This window comes from Martes martes, assembly GCF_963455335.1.
Source record: "Martes martes genome assembly, chromosome: 8".
NCBI classification, from domain to species: domain Eukaryota; kingdom Metazoa; phylum Chordata; class Mammalia; order Carnivora; family Mustelidae; genus Martes; species Martes martes.
Genome location: NC_137895.1, coordinates 113,111,633 through 113,128,786, shown reverse-complemented (window position 1 = coordinate 113,128,786; position 17,154 = coordinate 113,111,633). Strand labels below are relative to the sequence as shown.

General features: G+C 36.3%; 1 protein-coding gene across 2 annotated transcripts in view; it reads right to left on the bottom strand.

Moving 5' to 3' along the window:
* Positions 1 to 1,080: 1,080 nt before the first annotated feature.
* EPC1 (enhancer of polycomb homolog 1) overlaps positions 1,081 to 17,154 on the bottom strand; it is a 65,752-nt gene continuing 49,678 nt past the window's right edge. The window contains exons 7-15 of one of the 2 annotated variants that reach the window (XM_080810998.1): positions 15,974 to 16,150; positions 15,801 to 15,890; positions 15,567 to 15,715; positions 13,649 to 14,001; positions 6,301 to 6,419; positions 6,134 to 6,220; positions 5,174 to 5,315; positions 4,463 to 4,826; positions 1,088 to 2,464 (exon numbers count right to left, since the gene is read on the bottom strand). In XM_080810998.1, coding sequence (XP_080667124.1) covers positions 2,392 to 2,464; positions 4,463 to 4,826; positions 5,174 to 5,315; positions 6,134 to 6,220; positions 6,301 to 6,419; positions 13,649 to 14,001; positions 15,567 to 15,715; positions 15,801 to 15,890; positions 15,974 to 16,150 — 1,554 coding nt within the window. In that variant the 3' untranslated portion in view covers positions 1,088 to 2,391. Of the gene's footprint in view, positions 2,465 to 4,462; positions 4,827 to 5,173; positions 5,316 to 6,133; positions 6,221 to 6,300; positions 6,420 to 13,648; positions 14,002 to 15,566; positions 15,716 to 15,800; positions 15,891 to 15,973; positions 16,151 to 17,154 lie in introns of both variants that reach the window. The other variant, XM_080810997.1, reaches the window with a different exon arrangement.

Below are 17,154 nucleotides of genomic sequence, written 5' to 3'. Positions count from 1 at the left end.
AAGGCAAAGATAGGCAAAGACCAGACCAAACCAGCCTGCACCAAGATGAACCCCCGTGCTGACATTTCACCAACTTTCCTCATTATAATACTAAAACCATGCCTGGGGGGTAGAGCCTTAACATGTTAATTGGATACATGATGCACCAAGAAGCATGACCTTTAGGGGCACAGGTGCGAATAAATCCCTGCCTCTACATGTTGAGACATCACTCTTTACCCACCTGAGTTTCATCTTTAAAAAACTCTCCATGATCTCTCCTTGGGTAGTCAGCCTGAGGGTTCTTTCCTTTGTGCTGGAGCACAAGCCCGTGTAAAGCCCTGCCTGGAACTCCCTTTTGGCCTCTTCTCAATTTCTGTTGCTTAGACAGCCATGGGCCCACTAGGGTATCCTTACTATCCTTGTCACTCTTGTCTCTCGCCTGGATTTGCTTCCTCACGGGGCTGCCCCATAGTCAATTCTAACACCAAAGTCAGATGCACCTGTTCATATCACATCACTTCCCTGCTTCAAACTCCCTTCTCAGAGTAAAAGCCAAAGTCCTTAAAATCACCTACCAGGCCCTCCATCAGCAGATTTCCCATTACACCTTAACCGACCCGACGCTCCTCTTTCCCTCTGCACAGTCATGGTGTTGCTCCTTTAGCAAGCCAGGCACACTCCCAACTCAGGATCTTTGTACTTATCTTCTGCCTGGCATGCTCCCCCCCATTCAAGTCTCTGATCAATACTGACCATGTAGTCACCATGTCTGTGAGATTTTTCCTTGCCGACCTTGCTTGAAACAGAAACCTCTACCCCACCCTAGCACCGCTTCTCCCCATTCCCTGAATTAATTTTTTCCCTAATACTTATCATAATACAATTTAAACCTTATCAATGAGATTACAAACTCCATGAAGGCATGCCTTTTCCCACTGTTCCAGGATCTAAGCATATGTAATCATTTAATAATCATTGTTGAAAAAAATGAACTTAAAGTCATCACCTCCCATTCCCATCCCCATCTTTACCGAGTGATTTTAATTGAAGTCACACGAAGTTCTTGGGTTGGAAATAAAAGCAAAAGACCACTACACATTAGTTTGTCAACATGTAATGCCCTGGGTTTATTTTGTGAGAATTCTATCACAATTTTTCCAGGTGGGATTAAAAACCTTAAGGATAATGTATGCCATTGGACTGGGCATTCAGACTTCGGTACTGACAAAGCACTAGTAGTAGTCTGTTAAGTACCATTCTCTTCACAGAAGAGAGGTCAAATATTTCCAAAGGAAGGCACCCGATATTTGTGGTTCTGGCCTTGCAGCCTTCTGGAGAATCTTAAAAGGAAAAAAGCTGGCTGGCTGTTTTTAGAAACTGGAATGATGATACACGTACAGCAATTACTGCATTCTTCTCCCTTATATCCTTTTTATAAGAACAAGTAAAGAATGAAGTCTTTTAAACAATTCGACAATAAAAAAGTACAATTTTTTTTTTGTGCTAAAAAAAGGGCAAGACAACATAAACTCCAGTTGTAAGGACTCCATTTGCATACTTGATTTAACACTTTTTGGTGTGGAAGGAAATGGGACTACTGGGCTGTTTGTAGAGCAGCAACATAACATTAGTGCTTGAAGTACCAGAAACTGCCCACAGCTTTGTGGGCAAGTGGGGATGGGAAGATTCAAGAGACTTCATTTTTAGCTTGTTACTTGTCCTAATGATAGTAGACCAGGAAGATCCCCATTTAACAGTACATTCCCCATTTTTTTTTAAAAAACTGATGCCTTTTTTTTTTTTTTTTGTAAAATTCTGTATGTATGTCACCATTTTTTTCACATGATACACAGAAAACTCAGGGACCCAGAGGGGAACCAAGTTATGTTATTACCATTTACAAAATACCAAGGAGTCCACAGCTACCTAACACATTTACTACAGCACAGGAACCAATGAAGGTACAGTGTACAAAAAACTGTAAACACGGCACAATAAATAGATAAAACAGCAGGTTCCGCACCATGCACATGATGTGATGACACTTCATCTCTATACAATCTCACATCTCACACTCTTTGTTGCAATTTATTTCCCTCCCACCCCCCACCCCCAAGTGCAAAGCATCACAAATGAACATTTCTGTATTCAAGTAACATATATACAAGGGTATTACAAATATGCAGTACTGTACAGATAATTGCTGTATTCTTAATTTACAGATGTTGATTTTCTCCTATTAACAATAAGAAAAGAAAAACTGAAGCATGAGAGATGAGCATTGCTGTCAAGTCCCCACAGCTGCCACAGAAACGCATGTGCTGCATTCCGTCATCCCTTGCGTTCAAAACGCTACTGATGCATAGCACCGAGTCAAGTCCCCAGGCTGCAGCTCGGCTCCTGAGGAAGCTACGTCACCTCCATCGCTACTGTGTTGTCTGCTATGTTGTTCAGTGCTGGCTTTTCTGATTCATGATTTTCCCTGTTGAAATAAAGTTCAATTCAATTACCCATCAGCAACAAACGGAACAAAACACTAATTCAACAAAACAAGACTATCTTCCCTATAAAAAAAGGAAGTTTTTTTTTTTTTTAAAGATTTTATTTATTTGACAGACAGAGATCACAAGTAGGCAGAGAGGCAGGTGGAGAGAGAGGAAGGGAAGCAGGCTCCCCGCTGAGCAGAGAGCCCGATGCGGGGCTCGATTCCAGGACCCTGGGATCATGACCTGAGCCGAAGGCAGAGGCTTAACCCACTGAGCCACCCAGGAGCCCCAAAAAAGGAAGTATTTTTAATCAGAGGAAGAAATGTGACTCTCTCTGGGGCTAAGACACAAGTAGAGGACTATGGGCTTTTATAGCACATTATTAGGCATATACAACCAGAAGTCGGGCTGTTGTCTACCATCAATTCCATGGTCAATTATATGACCAAAAAAACTCTAAGAGCAGCCAAGCAACCCAACTGTCAAAAACATAAAGAATTCCCAATTTAGCCGGTAGTTTCACTTTCCTTCTTCTTTTAAACCTTTCACAAAAGTTTTGAAAAAGGAACAGATGTGACTGAGGTTCATTCCTGTCAGGACTTCATATGTGCCGCTGAGCAGGACAGCTACTGAGCTGGCAATTAGAAGACCAGGGTCATAGCCGTTCTAGCATCCACACTGCTGAGCGTGCTTGTAGAAATCCATTAACTTCTCTGGATCTCTTTTCCCTCATCTTTAAAACAAAGGGACTAAAATAGGTGAGTTAAACTTCACCATACACTGCGAGTGTTCCATGTTTATGTAATTCTATAGCAATGAAAACCAGGTATTATACATTTAAGAACTGTAACTGATTAGTTATGACTAGACCCAGAATGCTAGTAAGAATGGCTCTGAATGGAGCAGATGATGACTATTAAGCTGAGAAGCAGATAGGGATGCATGGGTTTGGAAACTTAAGGCTACTGTCTGTTGCTGCAAAGCCTGCTCCTCCTCCCTCCTGGGCCACTCCCGGCCGAGGAAGTCTACCTATCAGCCTGGCATCCAAGCTGTTCCAAAGTCTGCCCTCCTCTTACCATTCCAACTTCAACTACTAGCCTTCCCAAACCTCTAGACAAACTAGTCGTTAACCTCTGAACACATTTGTGTTTGTCAGATTCTCTTTTCTGCTCAACCAAGATCAAATCTGATCTTATTCTGTAGAACTTTCCCAGAATGCCACTGGTGTGAAAAGATTTCTCCTTATATTGAAATTATAGCAATAATCTATACAATTAATTTGACAAGGATACGATGCTTTGTAATACAGGAATGATTTTCACTTATTATTTACAGTCACCATTACTAAATTTTTACACTTTTATGCTTGTCTTCTAACTAAACTAAAAATCCCTTGTCTTTCTCTTTTTGTTTCCCTCATAGTACTTTGTAAATAGCAGGACTCTAATTACCATTAATAGTTAAAACAGGAGAGCCCCAGCAGATATTGTAAACCATCTACTGAAACCCAACAAGACAAACTAGCACAAAAAATAAGTCTGAGTAAAAGTTGACCTGGCATTAATACTGTAAGCCTAGGTTTTACATTATTTACATTATTAAGAGCAGCTCAGCATAAGCCTCGGGTGGGTTATATCAATTGTTCACATGAGAAACTACGGCAGAAAACAGACAAAAGAAACATTCTATTCTAAAGAGAACTCCCCCCACCCAAAGGTGGGAAATGAGATCACTGTAAACTGTCATTATACTAAGAAAGTGACGTCCAAAGCACATATGCAACATTCAGTACATCATTTAATTCAAATTCTCAACAATACTGAATTATAATACTTATCTGTTTAGCTCCTGAATAAGTAAGGAATTCTCATCTATCCATTTATAATGTAGATAAGGAAAAGAACAAAAAGCACAAATAAGTAGAGAGCACTGCCAGAGGATTTAAGTTTGAGCTCATATTTTGCAAACATTTTAGGCTTCAAGTAACTACTGACCTTGGAACTGAATCTACAGAGGACGAAGATGGAACCTTGGAGACTTGACAGTTTGCTGCGGCAGCCAGCTTTAAGGCAGACGATGGAACAGCACTTAAAGTCCTAGGTATATGTCGTGCATTTATAGGGGCAATAGAGTTTACAGTGGCAACTGATGAAGGGACAGTTAATCGAATGTTGTTCCCAATCAGAACCTGAGTTGTTGCAGAATTGGCAGCAGTTACTTGATGACTCAGTGCACTGTGGGAACTCGAAGTCTGTGTCATGTTTGAAGGCTGTAACAAAGTTGAACCTGCCGTCGATGGACTCGTGTGTACAAGTGCTGTTGGTGTAGTACTACTGAGGTGTAAGCCCTTGTATACTCCTAGAGAAAAAGAAAGAAGCATTGAAACAATGTACAACTTTGCTGTTTATTATAGATATGTTACAAACATCAGAACAATTTAGATGTCTTTGCCCTTTTCTTTTAAGATTTATTTATTTTAGAGAGAGATTTATTTTAGAGAGAGCGCGCGCGCTCATGTGCGTGCAGGGATGGAGGGGAGAGGGAGAGAGAGAATCTCAAGGAGACTCCCTGCCGAGCACGGAGCCCAAGGCAGGGCTTGTGGGGCTCAATCAAATGACTCTGAGGTCATGACCTGAGCTGAAATCAAGAGTCGGATGCTCAACCAACTGATCCACCCAGGTGCCCCTAAATGTCTTTATCTTTACCTGAGGCTGGAAGGACGCCATTCACCCCAATTCCAAGCACCACATCATCCTTCATCTTGAATCCCATCAGTTGTTCTGATGTCACCAAAGCAGAAGCAGCAAACTGAGCACTAGCAGAATCCAAAGTCTTGGAAACAAAACCCTAAAAAGAAAATACAAAACAAATCTAAGCATTGCTTGGTCTCAATGAATTATCATTAAAGCTACACAGGTAATCCACAATCAGTCTGAATATAAACCAGAGTAGCAAACCACTGAAATATATTCATTTCTTTTGACAGTCACAAATCTGAAGAACGCTCAAGTGATCTAAGAACTCAGACATTATGAATTTTGGTTTTCATGTGTGACAATATGTAATATGGACCAGTCTATTACGAAAAGAAACCTATAATGTGGAAACAGTAAACCTCTGACACAAAGTGTCAGACAAGAAATATGCTAGTAAAACATTTCAGTGATTTGCAAATACATAAAATGAAAAATGAGTATGTAAGCTTCTTTCACCTAACTTACACATATATACATACATAAACAAAGGCACCTTTGGGACAGTAAGGAAACTATCCCTTTAGAACAGAAATAACAAAATATCACATCATAACTTGGCCTAAAAATTAAGAGGCTCCTTGAGTTTTTATAAATGAATTTTTCCTCCAAGATGCTGAGATTCGAATTTCAGCCTTTAAGCCTTACGTGTGTTTAAATGGCAAACATTTACCATGCTTGAGGTTTAAAAGTGATTTCTTTTAATAGTAAAAGAGTTTTAGTATGATAACTTCAAATTTTAGTACTAATTAAAATATCCAACATTATGAGCTGGGTGGGATTATATATTAAAGAGGTAAATTCACAGTCTATAGCACAGACTTGGAAGACAGAGTCTTGATCTCATTTAACTATGCTTTTTCGTTTTTACTTTTTAAAATAGGGAGCAGAGGCAACAGCTTCCATACTCACCTGTAATGTTCTTTCTAAACCCTGTATAGAATGGCTATGATGTAGATTCAGGCGAAAGCCACTTTTCTGCTGGTTAGATGCAAGGTTCTATGACAACAGTTGGTAATTAGAGATGAACTCTGGTGGGAAACAATGAGGGATAATCATAAGACAGACAAATCCCTCACCTGTGCAGTGGTGGTGGAGGAATTACTATTTGCTTGCTGTTGCTGAATTTGTGCAAGCTGCTGTTTCTGCATTAGTGCCAGTTGCTGTTGATGTTGCTGGTATTGTTCGGCTGTAAATGCTGAACATAAAACAAGGAAAACACTTTATAAAAACGCACAGAGCACACACATCTTACAGTACCAAAACAAATTTCAGCATTAAAAAAACTTTTGTGCAAATTTAAAGTATCTGACAAAGGCTCATGATCCTGCTAAAGATCACTTCCATAGGAAAAATTCCACATTTTTACAACCACATTTAACAGGAGTGGCTTGAGTTCAAAGCAACACAAAATTATAAACTTCCCGAGTTATAACAACATAGGAAAGAGAACTCACTTCTCAAGTTCCAGAACCATTATTTTTGTAAGCTGTGACACTTGTGCTAGACAATGTAAAAAGGTAATCCAGCTTTTTAAATCCACTTATTTGGAATTCAACTTTGCACTGAGCTTGAGAAGAAATCTGATAGTTACCATTTGGTTTCTCGTTTACTCATATTACTGTCCCAATGCATTCAGATGATCCCTAATAGTTCTGTGTATCAATACTAATTGTTTGACATTTTTTCTAATTTCAGCCATTACATACATTCCCTCTACGTGGAATATAAGGTTGTTGGTTTATTACCTTTATTTTTTTTAAAGAACTCATCCTTTAACAGGAAGAAAAGAGGCTCCAAATGTTAAGGTTAATTAATTTTCCCCACCCAATTAACCCACCTGGAAAAAATCCAGTCAATAAGAACGGAGTTGTTTATGTTGATTTACTGTACAGAATGATGTCTGAGGAAAGACACTGTGTTATGCTACTTATGTTTGTCTATGGAGAGCTCAGTTCTAAAAAAAACAAACAAAAAAATGTTCATTTATTACCCCCCAAAAAAAGTGTGTGCAGTTTTTAAAAAGGAAACCTTTTTCTTTTCTTATTTTTGCCAATTAAAAAAAGGAAAAAAAAAGGGCACATACAATCACAACATCTGACTTTAAAGGAGGCTTCTTTAAGAAACCTGTGATGTTTGGGTAAGGATTATTTCAAAACACAAAAAAGGTTATCATGCATCCCTGAATACCAGGGAATCTATAAATCATGCAATGCAAATTTCCTCAATCTAAAGTTTAATGTTTTCAAAACATTGTCACCTAATTTGTTGTCTTTAGCTGCATTTTAATGATTTAGTTGAAGAGAATATCACTTCATCACGTTTTATAATTTTCACTCATAACTCATAAAGAATCTTTATCTTCCATGATACAGATTTTCTGAGTGGTACCACTACAAAATGTTTAGGTAGAAATTCTACCATATTCTGAATGGATCAGAAAATTATGAAATGATATTTAATAGAACTCCAGAAATTATTAGTGTTTATACAGGCTTTACACTTGAACTAAATTCTTGGGCTACAAGACCAAAAACGTAATTTGTTGTTGTAAAATAGTTGATATCCGTCCTTTGATGCGTTTCTTTCCCTACTATGTTGTAATTCTCAGATCTGAATACTACAGGGAAGACTTATTGACAATAAGATAACTTCTAAATATTGAAAGTAATTTTGTGTCAAAATGACCATTTCCATATAATAGAAATGTGCTGAATCAAAATTTGAAGAAAATACAAAAATCAATGCTGCCCTGATTCTTTATAATTAATGTAACATTTATCTATGTTTTAAAAAAATCCATAAAAAGCAACTGTTTAAACCTAAAGATCCTCAGTTTATTAAATAGTTTTTCTAGTATGTTTTTGAGATTTACACTTTAACTTCCTAAGTTTGAGTGAGTTGCCTAAGTCTTGAATTTCCTAGCAGGGGATGTTCAGTAAATTTTTTAAAAAAAGGATCATTCCTACAAGGTCAGGTCATTATTTATCTACAAAAACAGTAATTTAGCATTCACTGAAGTTCTATTTACAAAAAACTCCATTTATATGAATGAAAATACTATTTAGAACTTTGTGTTTGTGTATGTTTTATTAGCAATAATAAATTAGAAACTGACTTGGAAAAAGTTCCAAACATTTCTTCCCTAATTTAAGTCAACATTTTAATCCTTGGTCTCTGAGGGTCTTGTGAAGTACACTTTTAAACAACTATTAACTTCTTCCTAGTACAAGATTTAGAAATAAAAATGGAACTAATACTCGGCATGATTTGAGAACATTACTGTCAACCTACTGCTTAGAAGCATTTCTATATATATGGAGTCTAATTACGAAGGTTTCCACAGGCATTTTTCATAAATGATCTCGAATAACTGTATATACCGAGCAACATATAAGCTGAAAATGATGGTAATAAAATCCATGGGTCTAGGGGCCAAGAGACCTTGATTTTTTTTTTTTAAGCTCCCATCTCTTATCATAACTAGCCGAGTATACCTGGGCAAGTAACTAAACTTTTGGGGGCTCAGTTATGTTCATCCAAAATACTTAGATCTAAGTTAGGTGATTACTAAAGCCCTTTTCAGCAAAGTGATGCAAGGATTTTATATTTTTTCTGGGAAATAAATCTCCAATCCAAAAGGCTGTCTGAGTAAGCTGGAAAGCCTGGACAAAGGTAAGGTGTAAATCTGGGCAAATACAATCTGAACTGGGTTTTATACTGTTTTTATACAGAAAACTGAGGACTTCAGATGGCATTATAATTCAAAGTCTAATCAAATGCTAAGCAGAAATAAACAGAAATAACCATTATTTCCCTAATCTCTATCAAGGTAGAAAGTGTTACGGTTCTAGGTCTACCTCCAGATAGGGTGTGGTAGTCAAGTTTGCAATTAACATGAAGATGGACAGCATGGTTTCATGGACAGATGACCAAACCTAGAATCAGAAGCATTTCATAGAAACCCAAATTTTTAGGTCGGGAGACATCCTTGGTGATTTCCTCCTACAACTTCACACTAAAGATGAAGAAACTTTCATCTGAGGTCACAAAGATAGATAATAATAGAAGGGGGGGGAACCCACCCCCAGACCACTGAAATTTTAAATATAAAAAGAAACAGACCAAAGTTTTAGATTTAATATTATTTACAAGAAATAAACTCTTAATGTACCCACCAGTATGAATCAAGAGCTTAAAAAAAAAAAAAACACACCTCACATATATAGCACCTGACTAGGTGTCTAGGTATGGGAGAAGAGTCATGTGAGCGATGTGATTAAAAATTTATTCAGGATGCTTCTAAGGGCAAAAGAGGAACCTGTAGATTTAAATTTAAGGAGGCAGCTTTTGTTCATATATGGACAAATTTTTAAACGAGATTCCCAACTCTAGAATAACCTGATCTAGAAAATTGCTGAATCTCCCCTCCCTAAGGTATCTAGACAAAGGTCAGAAACTACCATTGTTTGGTAGTTGCTAACAATTCTCTGGAGTAGAAATTCAGGTGAAGTAAGTTAAGATGTTACCAGTCCACTTGGACAGGAAACTACAGTGAGGCACGCCAACACCTAGAATAGTTCAGGCTGTTGCCCTTTAAGTCACATTCCCACAGCTGGAGCAGACCAACGGATAATCAAAGTGGGAGTAGGTGAGGGTGACAGGTACTTAGAAAAAAATTAACAATCTGAAAATCCAGTTTGAGAAGACAGATTTAAGATCACTAAAATATATACTGTTTTGTTAGTAAAGAAAAAACCCCAAAACCAAAACCAAAAAACCCCAATAAACCTAAACACCTATTTTAAAAGATAACACTTGATTCGAAATTTCTCTGAGCAGTATATAGGCAGAAAATTATTTTAATACAGGAAAAGGTAACTTTAAAGAAATATAAAATAAAACGACTTCAGAGAGTATTAAAGTATGATCCCCTAGCCAGTAAGCTTGAATGATAGCTTTGAGGTTCATAAGCACTTAACAGCCACCCAGAAATCCAGCCTGAAAAGAAAAATAAGGTGTATTTCCTTAGATGGCCAAATATGAATTAATCTGAATTCATCTGGCTGCGAATTACTTGAACACGAGATTATCTGTGGTCTAATCTTGCACTTCAGCACAAAACTACAGAACTATCAATTCTGCTACTATGGGTGCTACTTCACATCCTGCTAAGGGTGTAATTTTGAACTGTGAAACACACTTGGATAAGGATTAAGGTCCTACGGATTTATAAACTCTAACCATGAAAATACTCAATGCTTGAATCTAGAGTTCCTCTGAAAACTGAATGTTACAAATTTTATGAAGTAAAATGTATTAAAGTAAGCTACAAATCCTGAGACATAGAAGTTATCATGCCAGCTACATATATCCTATTAATTTATGAAAATAAACCAAATCTTTAGTAGAGATATGTGAGCTTAGGAAAATTATTTAGAACACTAATGAAATCTCAGTGGGAACTGGGAATTAAAATCCTATACATATAATGGTGGTTTAAAAATCACTTTCCTATTTAGTCTTTCTAAATTATAGCGTTCTAAAATGTATTAATTCTGACATGTCATATGCCCCAAGCTTAAACACAAACAAATGAATAGTCACTGAACACTAAATTTTCAAAGGTACTTTTATAGATTAAAAGAAGAAAAAAAAAAAAAAACCCAGTAGACTGTATTCAGAAACTGTCCCAATCACATATTAACTCAAGATTATTAAAATATAATACATACATAATTTGTTCATATGTACTAAAATCTAGTCCTAGAAATTCTAAATACACATATATTTAAGTCTCCCCAAGTTCCTCAACATTGTGTCATTCTGTTGTGTGTTATCCAGATCAAGCACTCTAGCACCTGACTAATCAGGTTACCCATCTGGCCACACAACTATGCAAAATGGCCAAGACTGGGAAGCAAGCAAAAAAATTCTGAGCACCAGAAGCTACAAGGTTGGTGTGTTAAAGTTCATGCCCTTTACTAAAAATAATGGGCTCCTGATATCCTCATTTAGAATTTCCTATTTGAAAATGAGAAAAAATGGGCTCTTACAGGTGATATTTAGAAAAAGGAAAATCAGTCCAGAGGGCATCACTATGCCATAGCATATAGGTAAATATTAATATTTAAAATAATTACTAATAAAAAATGGCTAAATCAAAGTATTTGGCTTACGCAGCAGACAAGTATGTATCAACTGACTCCTATCTCATATAGTGGTTAGGTTCTAAAGTCAGTATCGTAAAAATTAAGCCTTGAATATTCCTTTAGAGTCTCCCACGATGGGTGTATCTCTTTCAATAAGCACAGCAAAGACTGTTTTTCCTCTGGTATCAGACTAGATCAGGTTCTGTGGCTGAGTACCAGATGACATAGTCAGGCTTGTATTTGGGGGCCATGCTATACAGAAAAATTTATCTTTAAAATTACAATTATACTGATGGAGGTGCAATGCCTAACCTCAGAATGAAGCAAAAATGGAGGCACAGACACTCTGAGAGCAACAATTAACAGATTCACTTCTGCCATTCCCAGAGTGGCCCACTCTGGACAATGTATTCTTGCAGTAGCATTGTATTTAGAACTCTGTATAACTTCTGAACTGTTAAAATTTTATTTTCTTCTCCAGGGACCTATAGCTGAATTCACTTAAGTTAAATGTACATATGATAGGGCCTCTACTAAAATATACTTTGTAGAGCATAAAGAGAAAAGCCTTAGGTTTTTGGAATATTCACAAATAGGAAAGAATAAAGCATTACAAAATAGCAATCTGTAGGCATCTATTCTCTAAGTATACAAAAGATCTAGTAAAAATTAAGGGAAAATTGAAAACAATTACGTGCAACAAAAAAATTGATAAACCCACTCTTTAAAGGTTGTATCACATTATATGGGGGAGGACATGATTAAAAAGAGAATCACACCATTACTAAAAATTGTTTTTCAGCTAAACTTTTGGTAATACTACTGGTTCAATGTTCACTTTTTAATATTCTTTGGAAAATACAAATCAAGTAGTTTCATAATATTGATGTTTACTTATGTAGTATACCAAAACAATTTACATAAAAAAGATCATTAAAAGATCTCTATTTTTTTTTTTTTTTTAAGATTTTACTTTTTAAAGTAATCTCTATACCCAACGTGGAGTATGAACTCACAGCCCAGAGATCAAGAGTCTCGTGCTCCACTGACTGAGTCGCCAGGCACCCCTCAAGTTCTCTACTTTAAGGGGCAAGAAAATGGGGATTGATCAAACATGCCAGTTTTCTACAAGAAATCTCAAGGAATTTACACAGCTTAAGTATCTACCAAGGAAAACATATCACAAGTTTACACTTTTAAAATCTCTAAACTCGCACACTATACGAATCATCCTCCATATTGAAAAGTGCTTTATTTTGTTTTTTAAGACTGTAATCGCTAAGAGAAACTGACTCTCCAAAGTATACACTCTGAAGTTAGTGGGACTATCCCAAACCATTAGGACTCAGGATAATTTAAATTATCTTCTAGTTGATTTCTGAAATGTGATTATTTTTCTTATGAGCTAAAGACTTAAATTTCACAGAAGTACTTGTTTTCCAAACACAAAGTAAATTAGTTTATGGAAGCTTTTCTGGAGATCTTTAAGAATAAGCAGCACATTTCGTATTTATTATAAAGTTTAACTATAGCCTTACCAGATAATTAGGGTGACACAATAAGTATCTTTACAGTCCCTTCAAAATCTGTATTTAAATTACCTTTACAAAAATCTGTGGTAACATAATTTTAACAGGGAATTTCTGTAGCCTACATGCCTCAAATAACACAGATCTATGCTTTCAAAGAGAAAACTAAAATTTTAAGAATATTTAAAAACAGCATTTATTTTAGAAACACTTCACAATGTAGTCATAATGCTAAAGTAGATGTTATCTGGAAATGTTTCCAAAATTACAATAATCCTAAAAAATTAAAATAATCCTTTAAGTATTGTTCCCTGAAAAATTAGTTTCTTTTATAAATTATTTTGCATTACTGTCAGCAGATAAGGCTTTTACACATCTCCTAACTTGCTGGTCTACTTTTAAACAGTTTAAATAAAAGACTAGATTAGTGTCCAAGCATAAAATAGTCATAATTAATGGCCCATTTTCTTTTCGTACTCTTTGAAAATACAGCTGCTGAATTGTGAATTGTGGGTTCACAGAGTTTATCCAGGAAACAAATGTCATACATTAAGTAGTAATAAATCAACTTTGCATGTGGGTGTGTTTAAGTGAAAACACATGTACAAACAGAATTCAAATAGATACTTAACCTAGGTCCTTTTTTTCTCATTATTTTGAGAGAAAGGAACTTTTAAACCACATATTCAGAAAATGGATGAACCTGACATTTCTATAGAAATGTACACCATAACAAATAAACATACCAAAATGTGCTGAACCACTGCTACTTTTACTTTGCGTGGAGGTACTGCATGTCTGGGTCCCGGGTTGTGCTGTTCCTGTTCGATTTATACTCCTATATAATTTTCTACAGGAGAGTTCATCATTGTCACTGTCATGTAGGGATGTTGTCCGAGGCCTAAAATGCCGCCATCTACATGATTTGATATTGACTAGTATCTGACTGAGGTCTTTAGAGAAAGATTTGTCCGAGGTATTTGTTTCTGAGGTATTGGCAAACTGATTGACTGGAGAATGTTGTGGAGAGGAAAGCATTTCCAAATCCAGATGGCGAAACATACTGTCATAGTCTGAGTGAGCTCTGTCCAGTAAGACCCTATTAAAAATAAGGCAGGAACATATATGTAAAATAGTTATTCAAAAATTATATAAAAAAGACCTTCCCAATTCCCCAAAGCCGCAAGCTGTAAATTTGATTATTTCAGTATTTGGCCCTGTAACAGCTACATTCTCAAATTTTTTTGGTAAATTCTCAATTTCTGATAAAAGTTCTTTTACTTTATAATGATCTGATTAAATAAGAGAGTAATTCACCTTAAAGAATAAGGTACACTATTCATTTTACATCAGCAAGTGCCTTCTAACAGTTCCTGAGTTGGTCTATCAGTAGAAGTTACTGATAAAACATGAGATTATTTTTCTTTCCAAACTGCTTTTGAACCAAAGATTTTTATTTCCATTACAAAGCCCCAAAACACTTTCCAAATATCTGTTCTCTATTAAGCAAAACTTTTTTTTTTTTTTTTTTTTTTTGCTGGGGTAGGTAGGGGAGGGAGAAGAAAAGCAGTAAAAGGTTATGTGATCTTTGGGATATCTTATGCCACTAAAATTTCTTATCAACAAAATATTTAAGATCCACTACTCTAGAAGATATATTTTTATGTTATTTATATACTTATAAATGATTCCATCTTAAAATACTAGAACGACTATGCTAGTATAGAATAAAATACAGCCAACATACAGAATTTTCACTACTATTGATGTCAACATAATAATGGGGGAAAAGCATTAAACAAAATATATTTCAGTGCCCAGACAATTCTAAACTAATGTTTAGTTGATTAAAAACTGCAATTAAGATTTGAAAAACGAAAGAAACATGTATAAGCCATAATTCACTATAAATTATGGCCTAAAGTTTCTTTCTGAATACACCCTGATATTATGTTCTTTTTTTTTTTCACCTACATGAGAGTATCTTTCTTTTTTTCACTTTCATGTGCTCTGTAATTCCTTCCTGCCTCCCACACAAATTCTCACATAAAGGCATATAGAAGTATAGGAGTTCTATCATGTTTAAACAAAAGAAGAAGAGTAATCAGATCCTGATAAACTGGGATGTCAAAGTCAGGTCGTGCATGGATCCTGGAGCTTTTTTTTTTTTTTTTTAAAGATTTTATTTATTTATTTGAGACAAGGAGAAAGAGAGAGAGACATACACAGCATGCGGGGGGAGGGGCAGAGGGAGAGACAGAGTATCTCAAGCGGACTCCGTACTGAGCCCTGAGTGTGGAGCCCCATGTAGGGTTCCACCTCATAACCCAACAATTATGACCTGAGCTGAAACCGAGAGTCAGATGCCCAACCAACTGAGACACCCAAGCGCGACATTCTGGAGCCTTTTCACTGAGGAGTTAAACAACTTAGTGTAATAGTTACATGACATTTCTTAGCTTATTCAACCCTTTGTCCTAATACCTCCCAGAACTTCTGAAACAACTTTCTGCAGTTTAAGTATTTCAGCCAAAAATCAGTTAAGAATAGAAAATGGAAACAAATGAGCTATTTAGAAGGATTCCCTCTCTTTAAGCTCTAGATTTGATTACCCTACTGTCTATGTCCCTACTGTCCCTATGCTAGGAATATAGAAATACTTACCTTCCACCACGCCCAACCCGTCTTCGTGCAAATCCAATACACCTTTGGGGTACGGTGAGGGTAGTTAAGCAGTATCTATATCGTACATCCCCTAATCCTCCATCTTTAGGACTAGTCCAAGGCCAGTTGCCAGTTTGGTCTAAATGAGGCTAAAAAAAAAAAAAATCCAAATTATTTTAGTTTGTCAGTTAAAGGTGAACAGTTTGTTATTTAAAAAGAGAACTTGAAACTTACAGCATAGTACTGACAGCCTGCTTTCCTACGGAAAGCAAAAGGACCATCGGGATCATTGTCTTCTTCAGCTTCCGAAGAGCCAGACAAAACCTTTAAAATAAAATGAAGTGAGTCGAAACATGTGACTTCCTCCATTTCTCCTCTATACTCACAGGGAAATTCGTTATCTTTACCTGGGAGAGAGGTTCTTCATCTGAGCTGGGAAAGTCATACTGATTTAAATCTTTAGCATTAAAGACTGGCAGTGCAGCAGGACTCGTCTGTTGAGGAGTAGCAGCAGCAGACGATGGTAAGACTTTGGGCTTCTTTTCATATTTACGTTTAGGTCGGATAAGATCAGCCTTATCTTGCTGCAATAAAGTCATATATGAATCAAAACTAGAAACCATGTTCAACAAACCTGTAGTTTGGGTTAAGTTTTAAAAAAAGAAGTTTAGAGCTGAGGGTGGCTGGGTTATGGACACTGGGGAGGGTATGTGATATGGTGAGTGCTGGGAAATGTGTGAGCCTGATGATTCACAGACCTGTACCCCTGGGGCAAATAATACATTACACGTTAATAAAAATAATGAATTTTAAAAAAGTAAGAAAAATTTAAAAAAAAAAGAAGTTTAGAGCTATAATGAAGTCATTCATACTCAGAAGACATGTAAAATGCTTATGTTTTGTCATCTTGTATTGTAAAATCTTATAGGTTGTTCTCTGTGAAACATGGGTAATGTTCCTACAACCTAAACATAATCTCATAAAATATTTTGTTGCAGTTGACGTAAAGAAGAGAACAGAAGTTCTTGAGCTTCTGAAATCCTGTAACTGCATTAGTAATTTCCACTGGCTCCTGTACCTTTTTCTTAATTTTCTATTAAAATTCTAGGAGAGAATAAAAAAAGGGGATCTAGTCTTTATTCTAAAGAGTAATAAATCAAGTTTGGGAAAATAATAATGCAAGTAATTTTACATATACATAAAGCAAATCTCAGATAACTTATAATGTGGAGGTGTTACGGGAAAAAAAAAGAGTAAGGATTTGGTAGCTAAATAATAATGGCTTTCTGGAGGGAATCTGGACAGTTTTAGGTGATAAAGAAATGAAATCATGAAATAGGGACAACACAAGGATAAAATACAGAAGCAAGAGTGACTGAGCTGATGAACACAGTGCTTGTTAGAAATATGTATCCAGGGCGCCTGGGTGGCTCAGTGGTTAAGCCTCTGCCTCTGGCTCAGGTCATGATCTCAGGGTCCTGGGATCGAGCCCCACATTAGGCTCTCTGCTCAGCGGAGAGCCTGCTTCCTTCTCTCTCTGTCTCTCTGCCTACTTGTGATCTCTGTCAAATAAATAAAATCTTCTAAA